We start from the raw sequence: 19,922 nt of genomic DNA on the forward strand, positions 1-19,922 counted from the left end.
TGCACAAAAGCACACGAGGCTTGCTTTCATAACTCCTGCATTGTACAGTGCAGTCCAGGGAAATCGGGCTAGAGGAATGCACTGCTTGATTTCCTCAATGTATTTTATATTCCCATTTCAGAAAACAGGCTGAAACCTTAGAATTTGGGTTATTCCTCTCCCCTCTACTCTGCTGGGAATTTGTTGCTAGCACCCAGAAGAGCTGCCTCCTGCTGACTGCTGTTGAAGGTGGCTTGTTTCCCATGCTTACCATGACTGCATTGCTCCAAGATTGTATCCCTTTTGAAGAGCATCAGGGCAAAAGAGACAAGACTTCTCTTGGGATCAGAGCTTGGACATTCCTGCTGATCCCTTAAAACAACTTTCTTTCTAGGGAACAAGAATCAGGTTTCTCTCACTGAACTTAGCGATAGGGACCCCTTTGCACTGCGGGGGCTGTCGCTGGAGCCACCCCGAGCTGCCCCGGCTCTGTGACCACTCGTCCTGGCCCTGTGTTCAGACCCTCTGGCTGCAGAGGTGTGGGCAGCTCTGCCCAGCTGCCGTGAGGACCTATCAAACCAGATGGTTGCCCTGCCGAACCAGGCAGACCGGCCATCTTGCCCCCCAGTGCCTTCAGAGGAAGGAGCAAGAGCTGCTGTGGCATAATATGCCCAGGAGGGAAACGTTTCCCAAGCTCCTACCAGTAAAGGGATTTATTGCCTGTCCCTTTTCAATGTTTTTGAAACTCTAAGAGCTTAATGTTCTCATGATTTACATTAGCATCTAATCCCTGCGTAATCTCACTAATCCCTTGCCCCAAGATATCCATTGGCAGTGAGTTCCACGGGTTAACCGGTGGCTGTATTCATTTGGTGGAGCAGATTTAAATCTTCTTCCATTCCCGTTGCACTCAACCTCCTTAAGCTTCTGGCCAAGCCTGGGAATGGGGCAGCATCTCCTAAGGAATAGACTTTGATATTTTAAGTCCTTCCAAGATTATTCTTGTGGCTGAGAGCCTCCATTGCACAGTGTTTTGTGTTGGGCTTGGAGCCCTTGAGAAAGCGAGATGATGTCAATGGGAGACGTGCTGGAATATTTTACTCTGCCAGAAAGAAAACAAAAATAAACACTGAAACAAGCGATAGAAAAAATATTGTAGGGGTTGTGCTGAACTGCCTCCTTCCCTCCTTCACCCTGTGTGTCCTGGGCATATGGTTCCTCCCAGGCCCGAGAGCCCCATCATATCCACACACAGTGGGGAGAATTAAAGAGGAAACTGGCAGCCTTAACATTTAATTTCCTTCCTCTTTCTGGGCTGGTCAGATCCTTTGCATTATTGTAGCTACTTTTTTTTATCATGTCTATAAATAGATGTGCTCTCATGTGTCCCGTGAAGCTGAGTCGGGCCAAAAAAAGTCGTTCATTCTGCATAATCAATACATGAAAATGTAGTGGTTACTGGCTCAGATGAGATCTTGTATTGTTAGTTCTGTAGCTGGGAAAAAAAATGTTGACTAATAAAGATTAAGGCCTTTTTTTTTTTTCTTTTTATGAAATGCTAATGATGAAGACATGTTTGATATACTGTGAAATACATTTCTCTAATGTGAAGTTTCTGCTTTTTGTTGGGAAAGAGATTCAGTCCCTGGAGGATTTTAGAATTTGTAAATATAAAATTATCTGCTTCAGTGTTTTTTAAAAAAAGGTTGGCAGAAAGCCAGATTACTTACATTACTGTAATAGATTTGCTGACCTCTGACATCTGCTGCAGAGAAGTACATTGAATTTTTCATAATATCAGATGATGCAGATCTAAAAACTCAGTACACTCTGCACCATTATTTAATTCAGGACTTAGTAAAGCAAAATCTTTTTTTGAGTAGCAGTTTATACGTGATTAAACTTAATATTGCCGATTGTAATAAATCAGGATTAGTATAGTACTGATTTGTTAATCTAACTTGTATTGATTTTAAGTTGTCTTTATTTAAAAAAAAAAAAAAAAAAAAGACTGGCTTTTCACAGTGACTGAATTTAATAAGAAGCCCTGTGATAGCAAAGACTCCCCTACTGTTTCTGCTCTTGGCTGGAAAATGTTATTCTTGTATTATTCCAGGAAAAAAAAAAAAAAAAACCCTCATGCTGCTAAAATCTGCTGCCTGTGGAAAGATTTTTTTAATACACTAGTGCTTACATATTCTATTTATGTTAATTGACTTATAAATAATACATTTTATTAATCTTAATATTGGAATCTTGATCATGATAAAGACCCTTTTATTTGGTCTCCTCACAGGCTTTACAAGTAAATATTCTTTAGACCACAAAATATTCCCCCACTTTTCCTTTTTTATGAATACTTTGATGCTTCCCTCTGGCCGTGAAATACAGCCACGGCTCAAAGCGACTGAAAACGTGGTGGTTGTTTCCAAAGTACGATACGTTCAAGGTATCCGGCTCTGTTCTTTTGGACATCGTCTTTACCTCTCCTTGCGCAAAGATTGATTAAATCTTACCTGCGCTGCAAATATTTGAGGGGAAAAAAAAAATATATATCTCGTGTTGGTTTCAGACATGTCACATTCTGCTAAACTATTTGGCCAGCAGCAGATCGCATTCTTCCTGTGTTGGGCAATATTGACCTTAAATTGGCTAAGCCGGCTGCTTTTATGGCATGTGAGCCGGCTGCTTACATGTTCCGAGAGCTGTATTAGCTTTATTACTCCTGCGCTGTAAAAACTTCTAATAATCAAATGATAAGATCATATCCTGTGGGTAATTGTGTTGTACCATGACAGGATAACTGAAAAAACATTCAGTGAAAATTGCAACCGACGGAAATCTCTACGTGAGGCGGCAATTGTTGGCGTTGGTGCTTCTCCCCGGGATCTTGCAGCCCGCGTTGCTGCCCGGCTCCTCTCCAGCTGCCCCCCGCGGCCCCCAAAAACCACCTCGGCGGCGGCAGGGAACGGCGAACTGCTGGCCCTCGTTTCAAATGAGGAGGGGAAAATCCTAGAACAAGCCGTCCTTGTGTTTTGATTCAGTTTTACCTTAGTCATGCCGCCTCCCCGATACACGAAACATTTAATTCCAGATTTCCTGCCGCTGGCTCCGGGCCTTTGACCGGCTATGTGAAATGTATTTTTACTGCTGTCGGCCTGCCAACTGCTGAGCTCAGTGAAAAATAACTAAAATGAAAACCTTGTACTCCCACATGAACCCTTAAGATCAGAGAAGGAAATTTAAGCCACGGTTACTAATTAGCGCCAAAGCTAATGAGTTCTGGTGAGGTGCAGGAGGAGGAGGAGGAGGAGTTTGCGTCCCACGTTACCCTACAAGGCTGGGTGGCGAGCACGCGAGCGGTGATTAATCGTGTCGGCCCGGGTCTTGCTCCCATCCCGGCCGTCGCCACAGAGTTAATCGCCTGGCATCTTTCGTGGAAAGGGCCGCTCCAGGCCGGGAGCGTCTCCGTCTCCCGTGGGGCGCAGGACGGTGTCTGAAACCTTTACGGGTGGAATATGTAGATTTTTAATGGGCGACGCGTTCCCATGGAAACAAAACAAAGCCAAACACTCCCCTCGCAGTGCTAACAATTATTGTAATAAAATGTGTTTTTATTAAAAGCGATTTTAAATATTTAACACATGGCAGAGCGGCCTTGACGTTGCCCTGGGTGAAACCCAGCCTTGCCTCTAGTGAAGTCCAAAGCGCTTTGTGCAGCACGGGGAGGAATTCGGTGTTTTCACCGATATTTGCGCTTTGCGAATGAAATGTAGCAGCCTCAAGTATGAACAAGATTATTTTTTTCTTATTCTGCTTAGTTATGCTTTTTATTATATAAACATTAACTGTAATATTACAGTGGGAAGCAGGTATTTGGCAACTACGTATTATTTTGCTAAGTTTGCATAGAGGGAGCAGTTTCCAGTTTTAGCAGCTGTAACATGTTTAAACTCAGTTTGTAATGGGATCTGAAGATGAATATTCCCTGTGGGCTCTGCTTAGCTTCATTACTGGAGCCCTGCCAAATTCAGGGCTAGAAAGTATTATTCACGCCTCTTTGCACATACCATGTCAGAGCATGCTCAGTTAATGAATTTTGTTTCTAATATAGCATAAATTAGGTTTATATTTTAACATAATTTATGTTGTATTTTATTAAAATGTAAAATATTATGATCACGAGCAATCTAATTTCTGCTCTCTTAAGCCCAAACTGTGTTTGAACATCTAAGTATGTAAATCAAAATTGCATGCTTAGAAACTGATTCTAGGATAACAAACGAATATCTGAACCAAAGAGGTTTCTGCCTTGGAGTCTTAGATTAAAGATAATTAAGGATTCCTGTTATTTGAACAGATTTATGTTGTTTATAAGCAAAGTACGTTTTCTTCATAGAGTCAGCTTGTCTTTTTTTTTAAAAACAAATTATGTTTGCTGCATTAAAGTTCGTATTTTTAAAGTCTGAGTCTTGTATTAATCCCACAGTGAGTCATTAATCATACCAAATGCATTATAAAAACTTTAATCACTGAAGTTGAAACTGAGATTGTAATGCAATCCATCCCTTTTAATTATATCAGTTATTTTTCCTTTCAGATCAAGAATTGCAAAGGGAAAACAGATAGATTAAAACTCAGTGTGTTTGATGCTTTCAGGGGAGGATATTTTTCGTCTGTTTCTTCCTCACTTTTTTAAAGCGATTTCATGCACTTTGTGGAGGACACTTCCACGGTGAAAAATTCCTTCGCTTTTCACTCTTTTTCCTCTCCCCTTCCTCCTTAAAAAAAGACTCGGTGGCGAAGGTAGGGAGCGTGGTGACTGTCGCTGCGTGGGCGCGTTGCAGGGGTGGCAGTGGGCTGGTGCTGATCGCAGCGTGTGGGGTGCTGTGCCCGCCGCCAGAGCTTTCCTGCAGCCCCACGCTCTCCTCTTCTCCCGAGTTCCTGGCACTCACCCTTGCACAGGGGAACCACCAGCCTCGAAATTGTGTAGCTGTTATCAAGTTGGCTGTGGCTTTGTAGGTGTTTTCCTGGGGTTTGCTGCATGCTTTTAAGGGTAGGGAGAGAAAATAAAAACAAATGGTGGATTTTTTGGTTTTTTTTTTAAATCGGTCTAAAACGTAGTGGCTCATATCCTCATCTGGTACAAATTGGTGTAGCCGCACAAACCACTGCAGCGTTACTGTCAACTGATCCACAGCAACTCCAACTCCACTGAATTTATGCCACATGATAATCTTGCCAAATAAATTGATTTATCACACTTGGATTTATAGATCTAGAGTTTACACTGTTGCTTTTATGCCATAGAAGAAAATGGATTTATTAAGTAAACTGCTCGTCGTAGATACATTTTGTTCTTTGCTAGAATGGCAAAACCTGATCAATTATTTGTTCCTTAATCCCCTAGATTAATCCTGCCATATGAAAGATTTATTAAAGGAGAGGAAGATAAGCCACTGCCTCCAGTGAAACCTCGAAAACAGGATAACAGTTCCCAGGAGGGTGAAGGGAAAACAAAAGTGTCTGGAACAAAACGCATCAAAAATGAAAACCAAAAGAGCAAGAAGGAAAAAGATAATGCACAGAAACCCCAAGATGCATCTGAGGTTGGTTGCTTTCCTTCTTTTCAACTTTTCAATTAAAAATGTACAGCTTTAATCCTGTGAAATCCAATGATAAAATACATAATTTAAACTGGAGAATTCCAACTAGTTGGCCTTTGAGTTTGCTCAGCAATGGAAATTCAGTTGTGGTACTGTCTGAGTTGGGATTTTGCTGGGCTACAGGCAGCAACCGGTTAGCTCCGTATTGCATAGCAGTTATGGCAGGAGACCAAGCGCTGGATGTAACAAGCACCATTTCTGCTCATTGTATTATACAGTGGTCACCACTGAAAGATCAGCAGCTGCCAAAAGGAAACCACACAACTACCACAGTTATTTCCTAATCTAAGTATAGGGTGGGGGAACCTCTAATACTGTTGATAATACTGTGGTAACTGTTGGACACAGCTGATTTTTATAATGGTAACCTCTGGATCAGCCCCTGTGTGCTCACACATGTATGCTCGTCTGTCAAAAAACTTACCACTCCCCGGGATTTTTATCGTGTTATACCAAATTTCTCTTTGGACTAAAAGGTCAGATTTTGAGGCAACCACCTTCCAAGCCCTAACTGAGACCAACTTCACTCTCACAGATGGTTTTCAGCTGAGATAGGTTCCTATTTGGTCACCTGCAGGTGTAGGACAGCTCTCATGGAATAGAGTTTGTGTTCACAGGGGTAAGATAGATCAGTAGAATTCATATTTGTCTGCAAATAAGGGTAAATTTCACGTGTTGCTAAGTGATGTAAAGTCAGTGAGGGTTTTGCTGCGGTGTTACTTAAGCACTTTCTTTCGCACATCCTGCCCACTCTCTCCTATGCCCTGCTTGCACCCTGTGTGAAGGAGGTGGTGAAGCTCCTTGCACACAAACCCTACACAAGACGTTGTTTTTCCTGTCTCAGTCTGCCAGATCGCAGCAGCCTTCAAGGCGTTGCAGTGAAAGTAAGTATTCAAAGAATGTCGAAACACATGACGTGCCCAGCAGACTATGGCTGCTCCTTTGACTTCATTGCCGTCTGGCAGGTACATAAGTCCGGTTTCTAAACCAGTTTGGAAATTGGAATTGAGTCAGCTACCACCAGTCCTCCTCATTGTTTAAAAAACACAATACCGGACCAGTAAACACTGGTGCCTCTGAAACTTCATGTACCCAGTTTTGAGAACGGAAAATTTTGGTTTTCGCATCCCACTACCTCTTTAAGTTGTGCTTACAAGGACAATTTCATCTCCCATCCAAACCAGAATTTGTCTTTTAAATTGCCTCGATCGACAGTACTTTTAATATCTAATGTAAGAGCACTCCACGGAGAGGGGAGGTTTTTTTGTTTTCTCTTGCACTGTAATTTTAAAGCAGGGAACCCTGTTGGGGGAAACCCCCTCCACTTCAGATGAAAAATACATAGAGAGGAGAGTGCGCACAAACCTGTTTCAGTCACTGGAAGGTTGCAACACAAATTTGCCCAAAGCAAGGAGATGCAAAGTGAAGGCTTGTGCTCCCTCCCCTGTCATTCCTTCGTGCCTGGTTATTTATCGAGGGGTCTTGGATCAGTAAGATACGTTACACCGTACCGCCACCGCTAAGCACCGCTAAGCACAACATAACAAGTCAGCAACAGAGCGTCAGCCTTAACTTTGAATTTCCTTGCTTTTGTTGTTCCCTATCTCAAACTTCCTGCTGCTTAAACTGCAGTTATTTTTGTGTGGTTTGCAGGAAGAGTTCTTAAGCTGCGTTTATCGGAAATGTAGGGAGCCTAGACGAGACAATAAAAAGGTACAATTATGGCAATTTCCTATTGTAAAATTGTACCTTTTATAGCAGAATTAATGTCTCCTCCCTGACTGCGATAGAAGATGTGCCCTGCCCCTGTTTAATCAGGATGGGCGATTAAGGACCTCAGCCTTCATGCAGGTCACCCTGCGGTAGGTGGTCACACGAAGCCCAAGCAGCAAAGGGCCCTGCAGGGGTGAGTGCCTCCACCCAGGGTGGGTGCAGAGCTCGTCCGTGCTCTGCCATAGGGAGGGCTCCGTGCCCAGGACGCAGCCCTTATGGGGCCAGCAAAAATGAGACGTCCAGCATCTTTGGGTGGAGTGAAATCCAAGTCTGCCAGAGCCAGGCAGAAGGTTGCATGGCCCTCTCGCCCCCGCCGTCCCCCAGCAGTGGAGCCCAGTGCTAGACTCCACATTTGGGTGTAGTCCCCATCCAGGCACAGCAGTGGTGCGTCTCTAGCCACACGGGTAGATGCGTAGGCATGACCCCAGCTGAACTACCGCTTAAACCATTTCTGCATGTGGCCTAGAAGCTGGCCATGGCTGGGAGCTGTGAAAGCGTAATCAAGTTTTACAAATGTGCGGTCCTCTCAATTGTATGTTCAACTCATACACTACAAGAAGTATGCAGGGAGAGAATATAACTTTAATTTATTAGGGTTGCATTTGCTTTTGTGCTCTTCACTGTTTTCCTGCCGTCACAATGACATTGTCAATGTAACGAGATACCAGACAAAATGCTATTAGCCTTAGACTGCAGATTTCCTCACAATAGCTAAAACTTCAATCAAAATGTTGCTTAACAGAAATACGGAGCAGAATGTACAGTTATTAAATATGATTTCTCCTTTTTTTTTTCCCTCCTCCTTGCTTTGCTCATCTGTCTGGTATTTTCCTGTAATTTTATAAGCTCGAGAGACTAGCGATGGTACTTTGTAAAGGACCTAATGATGGTATTTGGCTGCAAAAGGCAGCTATGAGTTTAAAAAGAAGAAGTTAGGATGACTAACAGACGCTGTAACTAATAGGCCAACCAAACAGACAGGAATATTTAAAAGCAGCTGTGAAGAAATAAATCTCTGAGAGAGTTAGATTCATTAGGACCTTCTCCGATCCCCTGCTCCTATGACAGACCATAAAGCAGCATTTAGATAATAACTTTCTCGATGCGTCTTATCTTTACAACGAAGAAAGAAAGAAAACAATAATAATAAAGGACTCACACAATGCTGCTGCTTTATGACTGTCTTCTACCACGACATGTCAGAGGAGAGTGACAGCAGTTTTGTAAAGGGCTGTCAGTCAGCTGGATCGCAGATGGGACGCTCTGGTGACCTCTGCGGGTCACAGTTCAGCCAGCTACATAATGGGATGAATAGTGTGAATTGTGCACACAAGCTTTATTAATGGGGGAGCAGAAAGAGCTGCGGTCCCATTGACGATAACATATAAAAGCCATGTTTGTAATAGCAGGCACACACACTTACTGAATGTTGACAACTTCATTTTAATCCGTTAATAAAAAAATGTGTGTCCTAGTTAAGCTGTGGCAGTGATTTGCTGCCTACAATAGGGATTCCTAGTATGCCATTTCTATCTTTTTCACACTTTAATGCAGAACTGGGTGTGAATGATCTCCTCTGTGATCGCTGAATTTTAAGATAGCTACGCTGGAGAGACTTGATGTAAGAAAAAAACATGGGAATCGTTGTGTCGTTTTCATAGGTGAAGTTGGCCAGCCAAAGAAATTTCTATAGCCTTTTCATTTGTGCTATGAAGCCTGCTCTCTGGCATTTGCCTAATTAATTTTAAAAGAGTATAACCTCAGCGTTTAGCTATCTGGTCAAGCCACTGGTGCCTCTCATCAGGTTACAAACATCTGGTGTTTTGAAATGCCTTATTGTCACTCTGGCAGGGATGGTGTATTTCTTAATATTTCCAGGAGGTACATTTCGTTGAGTCCGATACCTGGCGTTAGAGCCTTCAAGGTGATTGACAAGTACTTCTCTGAAAGTAGCCATCAGTGTACTGTGTATGATCTTACGAGCAGTCTGCCGAAACGCACCATGTTCTTATTACTGTCTGTTGAATCGTTTTATTAGGTTTCGTCAGAACAAGAGAAGGATCAAGAATCAGCAGACCAGAAAAATTTCCCTGAACATCCTACAGCGGGAGAGATGAAACAACCCATGCAAGGCCCTCCACCTCTTTTGCCAGAGACAGCTCGGCCACTGCCTCTGGAAAAGACAGACCTGACAGAAAACAGCACAAACCGTGAGAAAGCCAAGGAGGAGGGTCAGCACTCGTCCTCTTTCCCAAGTATATCCATGTCCCCAGAAGAAGACACCGTGCTGGATGCCACCGTCACGAAACGCTTACATCCCCCGGCAGATGCCCTGGAAGACACAAAGCCTGAACAAAGACTACACAAAGCTTTTACTGACAGCTTAGAAGGCGAACCTCCGGAAATGCCCTTCACGGCTTTCCCGGTCCAGCTGCCCACTCAGAGCGACACGGAAGATGACAAATTGCCAGAGATGGCTGATTACATCGCAAACTGCACAGTGAAAGTTGACCAGCTGGGAAATGAAGATATCCACAATGCACTAAAGCAAACGCCCAAAGTACTGGTGGTCCAGAACTTCGACATGTTCAAGGAAAAGGAACTGCCCGGGTCCATGAATGACGACTCCACTTTTGGTTACACACCGCTGCTCTACTCAAAGGGTAATCCAGGCATCATGTCACCCCTGGCAAAGAAGAAGCTGCTGTCGCAGGTCAGTGGGGCAGCCCTGTCGTGCAGCTATCCTTATGGTTCTCCTCCACCTTTGATCAGCAAAAAGAAACTGAATGGCAGAGATGAGCTGTCCTCCAGCATATCACAAGGTCCCCACGCCCCTAATTCTGATCCTGTAGCAATTAATAGGCCCTCAGTCATACAACACGTACAGAGTTTTAAAACCAAGGAAGAAAGGAAATCGATTAATGACGTTTTTAAACATGACATGCTAAGTAAACCAGATCCTCAGCGCTGTGATTTTTCAAAACATCACCTCAGTTCTCTCGCCGAGTCGTATGTACCGAAGACGGATATCCAGGACTGCAAAGATAAAATGAGTGAGAAAAGGGCACTGCAGCACTCCCATGTGCCCACTTTCTTGGCAGATTTTTATTCATCACCTCATCTGCACAGCCTTTATAGGCACACAGAACACCACCTTAATAATGAACAGACATCAAAGTACCTCCCCCGGGATATGTTCAGAGAGTCTGAAAATATTTCTACTTTTACTCAACACAAACACCAAGAAAAACTAAATTTAAATTATCGCCCGTCTTTGCATCAGCAAGAAAAAAAGGCAGCAGTGGAGGCCTCTTCAGATGATCAGCCAACAGATTTGAGTCTTCCAAAGAGCATACACAAACAGACTGCAAAGGCTCCAGGCTCCAGCCTCCCTCATTCATCCATGGCCCAGCAAGAAGGCAAAGGTATCTCCCCGTTCCAGTCTGCGAGCAGCCAGGCGGTGAGCCTGGACTGTAACCCCAAAGCCTGCCGCGTGTCCCCCATGGCCATGACAGCCCCGAAAAAACACAGCGAGTTGCTCCACAGGTCTGGGAAGCAGCAGGCTCAGAGGCTGGAGAACCTGAGGAAGATGGAGGGGATGGTGCATCCTATCATCAGCCGCAGAACGAGCCCTCAAAACGTGGGGGCTGCCCGGCCTTTGAAACGGAGCCTGGAGGATTTGGACAAAGTCATTTCTGAAAAAAAAATCCGAGCTGTCTCTCCTCTGCACTTACCAAAGGAGACCCTGGCGAAAGACAAGGTTCCCGACCCAGAGGGGGAAGGCAGCAAGCCGGTGCACGGCCTCCATTCTGGCAGCATGCTGGAAAGCCACAAATTTCCCCTTTCAGCCCCCATCTTCCCAGGCTTGTATCCGGGAAGCCTGTGCACAGGGCTGAACAATCGCCTCCCGCCCGGGTATTCTCACCCCCTGCAGTACTTGAAAAATCAGACCGTGCTCTCCCCACTAATGCAGCCTTTGGCTCTTCACTCCTTCATGGTGCAGAGACAATTCCTCACGTCCCCCGCAAGCTCTCAGCAACTGTACAGACACTTAGCTGCAGCAACACCTGTAGGAAGTTCCTACGGTGACCTTTTGCATAACAGCATTTATCCTTTAGCTGCTATAAACCCTCAAGCCGCGTTCCCACCTTCCCAGCTGTCCTCTGTACATCCCAGCACAAAACTGTAAACCCCCTCGGCTCCCAAAAAAATGGTCTGAGGAGAAAAGTTAAGTTAACGACATTCCTCCCCCTGTGATGATGTCTCGCAGATTTAGCGATCTGTATTTTTGTCAACCAGGACACAGTCGTACCCTGCCCAGCAGAGCGCTTCGGAGTTTGGAGACAGGACTGCTTCTTTAATTCTGGGTCCCACATCAGCCCCCCTCGCCCCTTATCCCTGCCCCTGAAAAAAAAAAAATCGCAAACAAAAAAAAACACAACAAAAAAAAAAGAAAAAAATCATTCGATTTTGCATACGTGTTTTCTGAAAGGACTAGTATATGGTTAAGAGCAAATGTTCAAAGGGAGCCATGGAAATGCAGGCCCAGTCCTGAGCTCACTGAAATCCCAGGCGAGGGCTGCGGTGCCTTTCACTGAGCCGAGGACCGGAGGCCGTGCATTGTTGCAAATGAGTCGAGGACTCGAGATGAACCTGGAAAGGAGAAGCGGGCCGAGAATCTGTACAATCAGTGGATGTGCTTTTTTGGGTAACTTTTCCTGACTTTTAAAGATTCAATCAATGCAATGTATAGTAAAACGGCAATAGATTTTTTTCATTTTAACACTATTAGAACAGAAGGGTAAACACTGTTTAATTTGACTGTACATATCCACTTCGTAAACTACCAGTGTCACATTTGGTCACAATAATTTATATAGTTTTGTTTGTCCAGTATATTCTGTGCTCTTTATGTTTGTTTTGGGTTGGTTTTTTTTTTTAAATTAAACAGTATCATTTTATCTGCAACTTTTTTTAAAGGCTGTGGCTGTCCTAATTTTTTTTTTTTTAATGTGTTTGTAATTTTTCCAGATTCTTTATACTTTTGAGCAGCGTTTTTGTTTCGTTTTTGTGGTAACGTTTACTGTTTACAAACTGAAGCAACTGGTTCAGATTAATCTTGATGGTTGTAAACATACCGTAGGTGATGTTACGGTGCAAGGATGCAAACAAGGTTCCTTTCCCCACGGCCCGCCCCTGCGAGGTGCTGAGCACCTCTCACCCTCCTCCTGTTGTTGCGATGGCTCCTGCGCCGCTTCTCCCCTCCCACTGAGCTTTGCTTTCCCGTATTGTGGTCCGTGAATTTGTTGAGCGTTGTACTTAAGCTTACCTAGGCTGTGAAACCCTCCTGCCTACCAGAGAAATGGCCTAGAAAACAAAACCAACCTCCCTGGCACGAGCTGCTGGATGACAAAGGAGTCCAGAAAACGCATTTGTGATTTGCGAGCAATGTCAAGGATTTCGGAAATTAGGACAGGCGCCAATGTTGATTTGGATCAGAGGCTAACGGGGCCGTGCCCCACGAGCGGCCGGGCTCGGTAGGACGGGTAGGGGGTTGCGTGCAGTGGTCGGGACGGTCCTTCCACGCCCTCGCGGGGATCTCAGCCTCTCCCTGGGCATCCTTTCGCAGGGGCAGAGCCCGGGCGTGGAGGGGCTGGGTTTTCCTGATGGAAGAGCTTCCCTGTGGATGTATAGTCACCTTGAAGGACATCACCACCACGCAGCTGAGCGTAGACATCGACAAAGCGAAGTGTGACTTGGAGGCTTTTTACAATGTGAAAATTGGTTGCAATTCAAACCATCTCAGTTACTGTTCAAAGACAGCGTAATCAATACGGAAAGAAAAATGGAAACTACTAAGAAACACTTTGCATGCTAGGCATGTCATTAAATTTTCCCGTGATATGAAGCCAAATACAATATATAATGTATCATACTTAATATCCAAAGGTGGAAACCAGAATAATATACTCGTCTACTGTTAAAGATCCAGCTTCTTCAATTAAATACTTTATATTCCTGTGGTAAAACTATATTTAATTGATCGATAAACAGACTAGTAGAACTTAGAACATGGATGTGCCAGTGCAGAGCATCCTGCTGCTCCACAAATCGTACAGGAAGCAGAACCGCAGGCTCAGCCGGGCAGGGGCCGCAGTGTGGAGGACATCTCTAGTAAAGTTGCACTAGATCTGAATCACGTGAGAATCAGGGGTTTGGGGATGGGGGGAGGAGGGCGGGGGGAAGGGGAGAGAATATAAAAATCTACAGCAAACACAAACAGAAGCTTGTCGTGTGTTTGGCGAAGCAAACGCTTCTCTTTCTTGTTTCGGTTAAGTCGCGTGTCCTGGAGTCGTGCATTTGTTCACGCGAAGTGTCCGATTTCCCTTTTGGTTACGTCCCGTTGCAGTTTGACGGTAGCCTTCTTGGGGTCGTGCTGAGGCAGTGCGGGGACGGGGGGACGGGAGGAAGGCTCCTTGTTCGCCCCGCGGGGAGACTGGCCGCCACTGGCTGGGGGAGCTCATAATATACTGGGCAAAATGTCAGGGTGAAGGAGAAGAAATGGTAGCATAAACTCCCAAGTGAAGCGGTACATTATTTGTTTAAAAACTCTTAACAGAAATCTTGGAAATCTTTCAAAAGACTATTGAATTCTCCATTGCCTGAAAAGTCTTTTTTTTTTTTTTTTTAATGTCTTAAATGGGGCTTTGTTTGCATTGTTTGAGTTCAAGGGGCCTTATTATTGAATGAAATTGCACAAGCCTTTCTTTGTGCAATCAAACCATTGTTATTGGTAGGTTTGTAAAGGAAACTGTGGAATCTAATTGGCAATAGAGTCATAAATCTATTTACCAGGAGCCAGTTCCAAGAAATGTTGCAATTCAAACGCACTATGTCCAGGATTCATTAGGGATGCTAAAGGTTGTGAGATTCAAAGGAAAAGGCCCGGCAGCAAACAGCTCGCGTGTGGCTTCTGACCGCGCGCTGAGCCGGGCTGCGCGAAACGCGTGGGCAGCGGGGTCTGACTCCCGGCGAGATCCCTGCCCCTCGCGGGGCTGGGCCAGAACGCGCCGGCCTTGCGCAGCAGCTCTGTCTTGCCTGCGTGCTGGACTGACACGAGAAGCGTGCCGGTGCCTGGGAAGGAGTTTGTCCCGGCTGCGGAGGAGTTGGCTGGGCAGCCCCTGGAGCTGGTGCAGGAGGCGAGCGCTGCGCCTGCCTCCGCCAGCACCCCTGCCCCGGTTTGGGGGGAGGGGGTGGCACGGGGCTGCCGCCCCCAGGGACCACTGCTGGGGCCCCCTCGCCGCTCCCCGCCTGGTCCCTGCCCTTGCGGTGGTCAGCGAGGTCGCGTCTGGCCCGGTTTGGCAATTGTCGTGATTTTAAGGAGCAACGGGGCTTCTTGCACTGGTGTGAGGCGGGCGGCGATGGCAGCGCTGCCGTGAGCACTTCCCGCGGTGTTTGCTGTACGCGTGGCTGATACTTCACTCGTTCTCTTCCTCCTCTTCCTCCCCTCTCCCCCCAGCCCCGCAGTTTTAAATATGTTCTAATAATGGCAGCATAATCTACTAGCTGTTTATACTTTTTTAACTTTCTTTTGTTGTAAATATTGTATACTTTTTGTGATTCAAGTTATGTAGCCTATATGCTCTGTAAGGTGATGATTTGTATATATAAAAATGGCCCAGTAATATTATATAGTTTCCCATTTAAAAGGTTATTGAGTAACCTTTGCGTTAGTTTAAACACTACCAGAAATAAAGCTGAGCCAACTATAAACACTCAATTTTTGTATGTTTTCCAAATTGTACTTATTAATGCTTTTGATACTGTATTATGTGCCAATAGTTTCCCAATCACATAGCAGGCAAAAGATATTTTGTACTTTTTGATCCACTGTAATATTTAATAAAAAATGTTACTATCTGTTCCCTTTTGTGTTTGATTAATAATTCTGTAAACAGCCCTTATCGCAATGGATTACATATTATCCCATCCGACCTTTCAGCCCTCTTATATTGGCTTTTCTAGAGAAAATATCTCCTGCTGCAAATGATTAGATTAAAGAAATGGAAGTTTGCAATTTCCTAAAGGAGAAAGAGACAAGATCTTCAGTCAGTGCCCCTCTATTTCTGCAGTGCACTTGCATTAAAGCGTGGCTGTGGGCAGGCTGACTGTAGGAGTAGCTTTGAGGGGGTAACATCCAGTGGATCCAGTAGCAAATTTGCTTCGTTTGCATCTCAGAGCAGGATTTTTTTCCGCCAGTACTGCAGGTTCCAGCTGGGATCTGAAAATCGCCCCGTTCTTCCCAGCTCAACCATGAGTAGGATTTTGGAGTTGGATGCTAGCTAGTAATTTTGCTGATGACTGTAAACATCCACCAAGTCAAATTAATTTGTACTCTGTTGCTCGACGGGTCCAAAAAGCCTGCCCAAACTTGGTGGCCCTTTGAGACGCTGTTATCGCAGCCAGCGCTGTCCGAGCGCTGTTACACTCCTGCTCTCCGTAGCTGAGAAAAATCATTCCCTTGCCGTAGGTCGGGGCCGGGTACCGCCCTTGCCCGGCACGGCTCGGCAGCGGGCAGGCATGCCCTGGCGGCTGGGGGTCCCAGACCGTGGCTCAGCAACGTGGTCCTGGGGAAGGGGGTGTGGGGGGGGGAACCTTCCCCATCTGTGGGAGCCCCGGAGCTGAAGCCATGAGCTCGGGCATGGCTGAGGCTGTTTGCAGCGCCAGCGATGGCCGGTGCCCAAGGAGCTCCTTCCCGCTCGGCATCTCCAAGGGCAGCGCAAGCCACAGGCCGAGGCTGGGGCACAGTTACCGTACGTGCTGATGTCGGCCACGTAACCCCTCCGCCTGCGGGGAAGTACGGGAGCACGGCGTGCAGCGGGCAATCTGCTCCCCTAACCGTGCTGCAGCCGGGCGAGCGCAGGCCAGGTTGACGTCACCGTTAGATGAGGCTTCCAGATAGGCGCTGCGGTTGAGGGAAAGTCTCAAAAAAAAAAAGAGCTTTTTTTTTTTTTGTGTGTGTGTGCTGGGAAATGAGGGGAAATACCAGCTCGGGGGAAGAGGCAGCCGTTGGGCGCGCGTGGAGCAGCGCGGTGCCGTTGAGCGCCGTGGGGCTGTGTTGATGCACAAGCTGGGTGTGCCTGGGGGAAGCCAGGGTGACGCCTGCCCGGTCCCCACGCACAGCTGGGTAGAGCGGCCCCATGCAGCCCTGCACCGCCTCTGCCGTGGGGACGGCCCGGGAGCGGGTGTGAGGGCAGGATGGGCACGTGTGGTATGACCCACCGGCACGGCTCCCAGCAAGGCGCTTCCGGAGACAGCACGAGGGTCACCGCTGCGCTTAATTGTCCTCGACAGGTCTGCTCTCTCGATGTCTGAGGCCTCGTTCGATCATTTGCTGCTTAGAGCAGGCTGTGCAAGGACTTCCATGGTTTCAGTACGCACTGTGTGTGAGCAGACAGAATAAACCTTCCTCTGGTTTAACGTGCTGCCTGATAATTTCCTTTGATGCTTGTTTATTCTTGTGTTGTGAGAAACAGTAAATAATCACGCCATATGTGCCGGCCCCACACCAGCTGTGACGCTATGGAGGAGATGAGACCCTCTAGCAAACCTCTTCCCCCATCCACTCCTGTCTTTGCCAGGCTGAGGCATTTCATTCCCATATTGAAAACATTGCCTACTGGTGAGCACCTGCAGGAGGCGGGGGGGATGCGAGCACGTATGGATGCTGGCCTTTGCAGTAGGTGCAGAGGTGGCCAGCACAGCTTGGTTTCCAGCACCACGCTTGCTTCCTTGCCTTTTTTTAGCCCTTCCCAATCTGTGGATTAACATAAGCCGACGCTGTGTGCTCCTGCCGTGCCAGGGTGTGTGAGGGACTGCCCTACCCACGCCGCAGAGCGCGGCCGGGAGGAAGATCCCCGGGAACAGCACACCGGAGCTTTCCACACCCAGATGATCCTGTCCTGTGAGCGGCACTGATGGGTCGCAGCATCCTCCCTTGGCTGGGCACATCCCAGTGGGGTGGGGGGGTGGGTCACTTGGGTGTCAGTCCACCCCCACGCACATGCAAGTGATGGAGCGGAGGAGCCTGTGCTAACATCAGCCAAAGGGCTTGCAGGGGAGCACAGGCACCTCCTCCGGGCTCGGCAGACCCTGCCTGGGCTGCCGAGATCTGCAGGAGGTCTGAGCTACACCTGGGAAGAGTCTGTTACTGTATTAGTGACTCGCACCCGCTTCTGGGTTTGAAAGTGAAATGTCCTGTGGTCTGAGCGGGGAGGAGGGATGCTGTGCTGCTGGCTTGCTGCGGCTGGGGGGTTTGTCACCTTGTCACACAAATTTTTTCATTCAGCTGCCAGCAGCAGGAAATGAACAGTTTTGGGGCTCTGAAGCAAAGCAGATGTGCGAAAGGTGGCGGTGCCGACCGGTTTAGTTCTCCTGGCTGAGGGCTCTTGGTTCTGCCTCTTGCTGTCTTGCGATGAGGCAGCAATGCCCCGTGCCACGCTCCTGGCAGTCGTGAGCAACATGCGAGAAGGACCGGGGGCAGCGCTTCTGTTTTTTTCTGGTTTCTGGGCCACGGCAGCCTGCATGCCTGATGCACAAACCTCCCAAGTACCTCACAGGGCCTTCACAACCTTTCACCAGCAGCCAGGGCACGGGAGGCTGGAAGCAGAGGGAGGTCCTGGGGCAGGATCCCCCCGCCCTGGATGGATCCCAGGGCATGTGGCTGGTTGCAGGTGCTCAGCCAGCAGCTGCATCTCCTAACAGGCTCCCGGGGCTGACCCGAACCCCATGGTGACACCAACCTGTTGGGAACGGGGCCCTTCCTCTCCCCCTCTGCCACACTGGTGGTATCTCTGCTCCAGAAGTTTTCAGGAACATTTTTAGGAAAGTTTCTGCTGCTGGGAGGAGCAGCTCACGCACAGACATCACCAGTAATCCTCACTGGCAGCGTAATTGCTCTGGGAAACGCAGCACTCGCCCACGGGCTTTCCAGGAATATCAGACAACTTTGGCTCTTCCTACAGTAAGAAAACTGAAGCCTGTATCTTTGCCTTCCCTGGTCTGGGCAGGCTCACACCTGAGATGCTATCGGAGCGTAGTGCCTCGCAGCTGAGGAGAAACCTGGGAGGGCTGAGTGGCCTCGAGGAAAGCAAGAGGAGTGGCCACCGAAGCATCCTGTCTCCCTCGTGTGCACCCTGACCCGTGCCCACCTGAGGTTTGCATTTCTGCAGGAGAAAGCTGTGCCCATGGCCATGGCTGGGGCCCAGGCAATGCCCCCCCGTCCTCGGCACAGGCACCTGCTTTGGAGGCGGCGCATGTCCAGCGAGCAGGCAGGGACGCGAGGGCTGCTGGAAACAACTTAATCTGTGCTTTCATTTAGCTTTTCAATTCAGCCTTTATGGGATTTTTTTTTTTTTAAATATTTGCGATGTTAGATGCTCCATCTAGTGTCTCACCTGGGGAATGAGCCCCCAGAGTCACGGGCGCAGCCTGGGACGGGATGTCCCCTGTCCTCGGGGCCGTGCATCGGGACTGGGCCCTCCTTCCCCGCAGCGCCGGTGCGGCGAGGACCGGCAGGCTGGGGCGCTGGGAACAGACTGGATTAGACAAATTCATGAAGAGTTTTGTGGCTGCTGAAAACCAACGGCTCAGGTACAAGTGCCGCATTCAGGAGACCCGAAAGTCCCGAGCGGCGGCAGCTGCGAAGCCCTCCCCGTGCTCAGCGGCGGGCAGGAGGTGCTGGGAGGGGTGGCCGTGGGGCAGCATGTCGGTCTCGTCCTTGGGTGCTGCACCGAGCCCCATCTCCCCCACCGTAACACAGGGGCACAAAAATCCTGGTAGCCGCCCGCCCCTCCCCATGCCGCTCCTGGAGACATTGCTGCTCGACAGCTGCTTTTTTTCTTTTTTTTTTTTGGTGATGAGCTTAAAAGCATGTAACAAATTGCTGATTAGTCAATTAGTCGTCTCAAGGCAATCCCCGTGACTCCCAGCCCCGAGCCTGGTCCCAAGGGGTGCTGGGGGCACCAGTGCCCCACCACGCTGCCCCGCAGCTGGGGTGCAAACTGCCTGCCCCCCCCCCAGAGTCTGCCCGGGGAGGGCTGCGCGCCCGGGAGAGGAGGTGGCTGAGGGTGCGCAGCGCATGGCGGGGGCTTCTGTAAGAAAGGGAGGGAAAAGACACAGAACTTGCAAATTTTATTGAGTTTGCTCTGAAATTTACTCACGAAAGAAAGGAAAAAAATCCCCGGCTGAGGCCTGAGGGAATCCTGTCCCCTGGAGCACGTGCGTGGCTGCGGGGTGGGGGGGGGCTCCCCATCTTCCCCCGTCTTCCCCCATCTTCCCCCGGCACCCCTGCTCTGCCGCAGGCCGTGCCACAAGGCAACACCGCACCGTGAGGTGACGCTGTGAGGTGACGGGATGCCGTGCTGTGATGCCATGCTGTGCAGCAATGCCAGGCTGTGAGGAGATGCCGTGAGAGGATGCCATGCCACGAGGCAACGCCGTGAG

General features: G+C 48.0%; 1 protein-coding gene across 4 annotated transcripts in view; it reads left to right on the forward strand.

The window, feature by feature from the left end:
- The window catches only part of ARID5B (AT-rich interaction domain 5B), a 119,144-nt gene extending 106,753 nt beyond the window's left edge, over positions 1 to 12,391 (forward strand). For all 4 annotated transcript variants that reach the window (XM_054832185.1, XM_054832187.1, XM_054832184.1 and 1 more), the window contains 2 exons: positions 5,390 to 5,588; positions 9,457 to 12,391. In XM_054832185.1, the coding sequence (XP_054688160.1) occupies positions 5,390 to 5,588; positions 9,457 to 11,607 (2,350 nt within the window). In that variant the 3' untranslated portion in view covers positions 11,608 to 12,391. The remainder of the gene's footprint in view (positions 1 to 5,389; positions 5,589 to 9,456) is intronic.
- The last annotated feature ends 7,531 nt before the right edge of the window (positions 12,392 to 19,922 follow it).

The sequence above is a fragment of the Grus americana genome, chromosome 7, assembly GCF_028858705.1.
Source record: "Grus americana isolate bGruAme1 chromosome 7, bGruAme1.mat, whole genome shotgun sequence".
NCBI lineage: Eukaryota > Metazoa > Chordata > Aves > Gruiformes > Gruidae > Grus > Grus americana.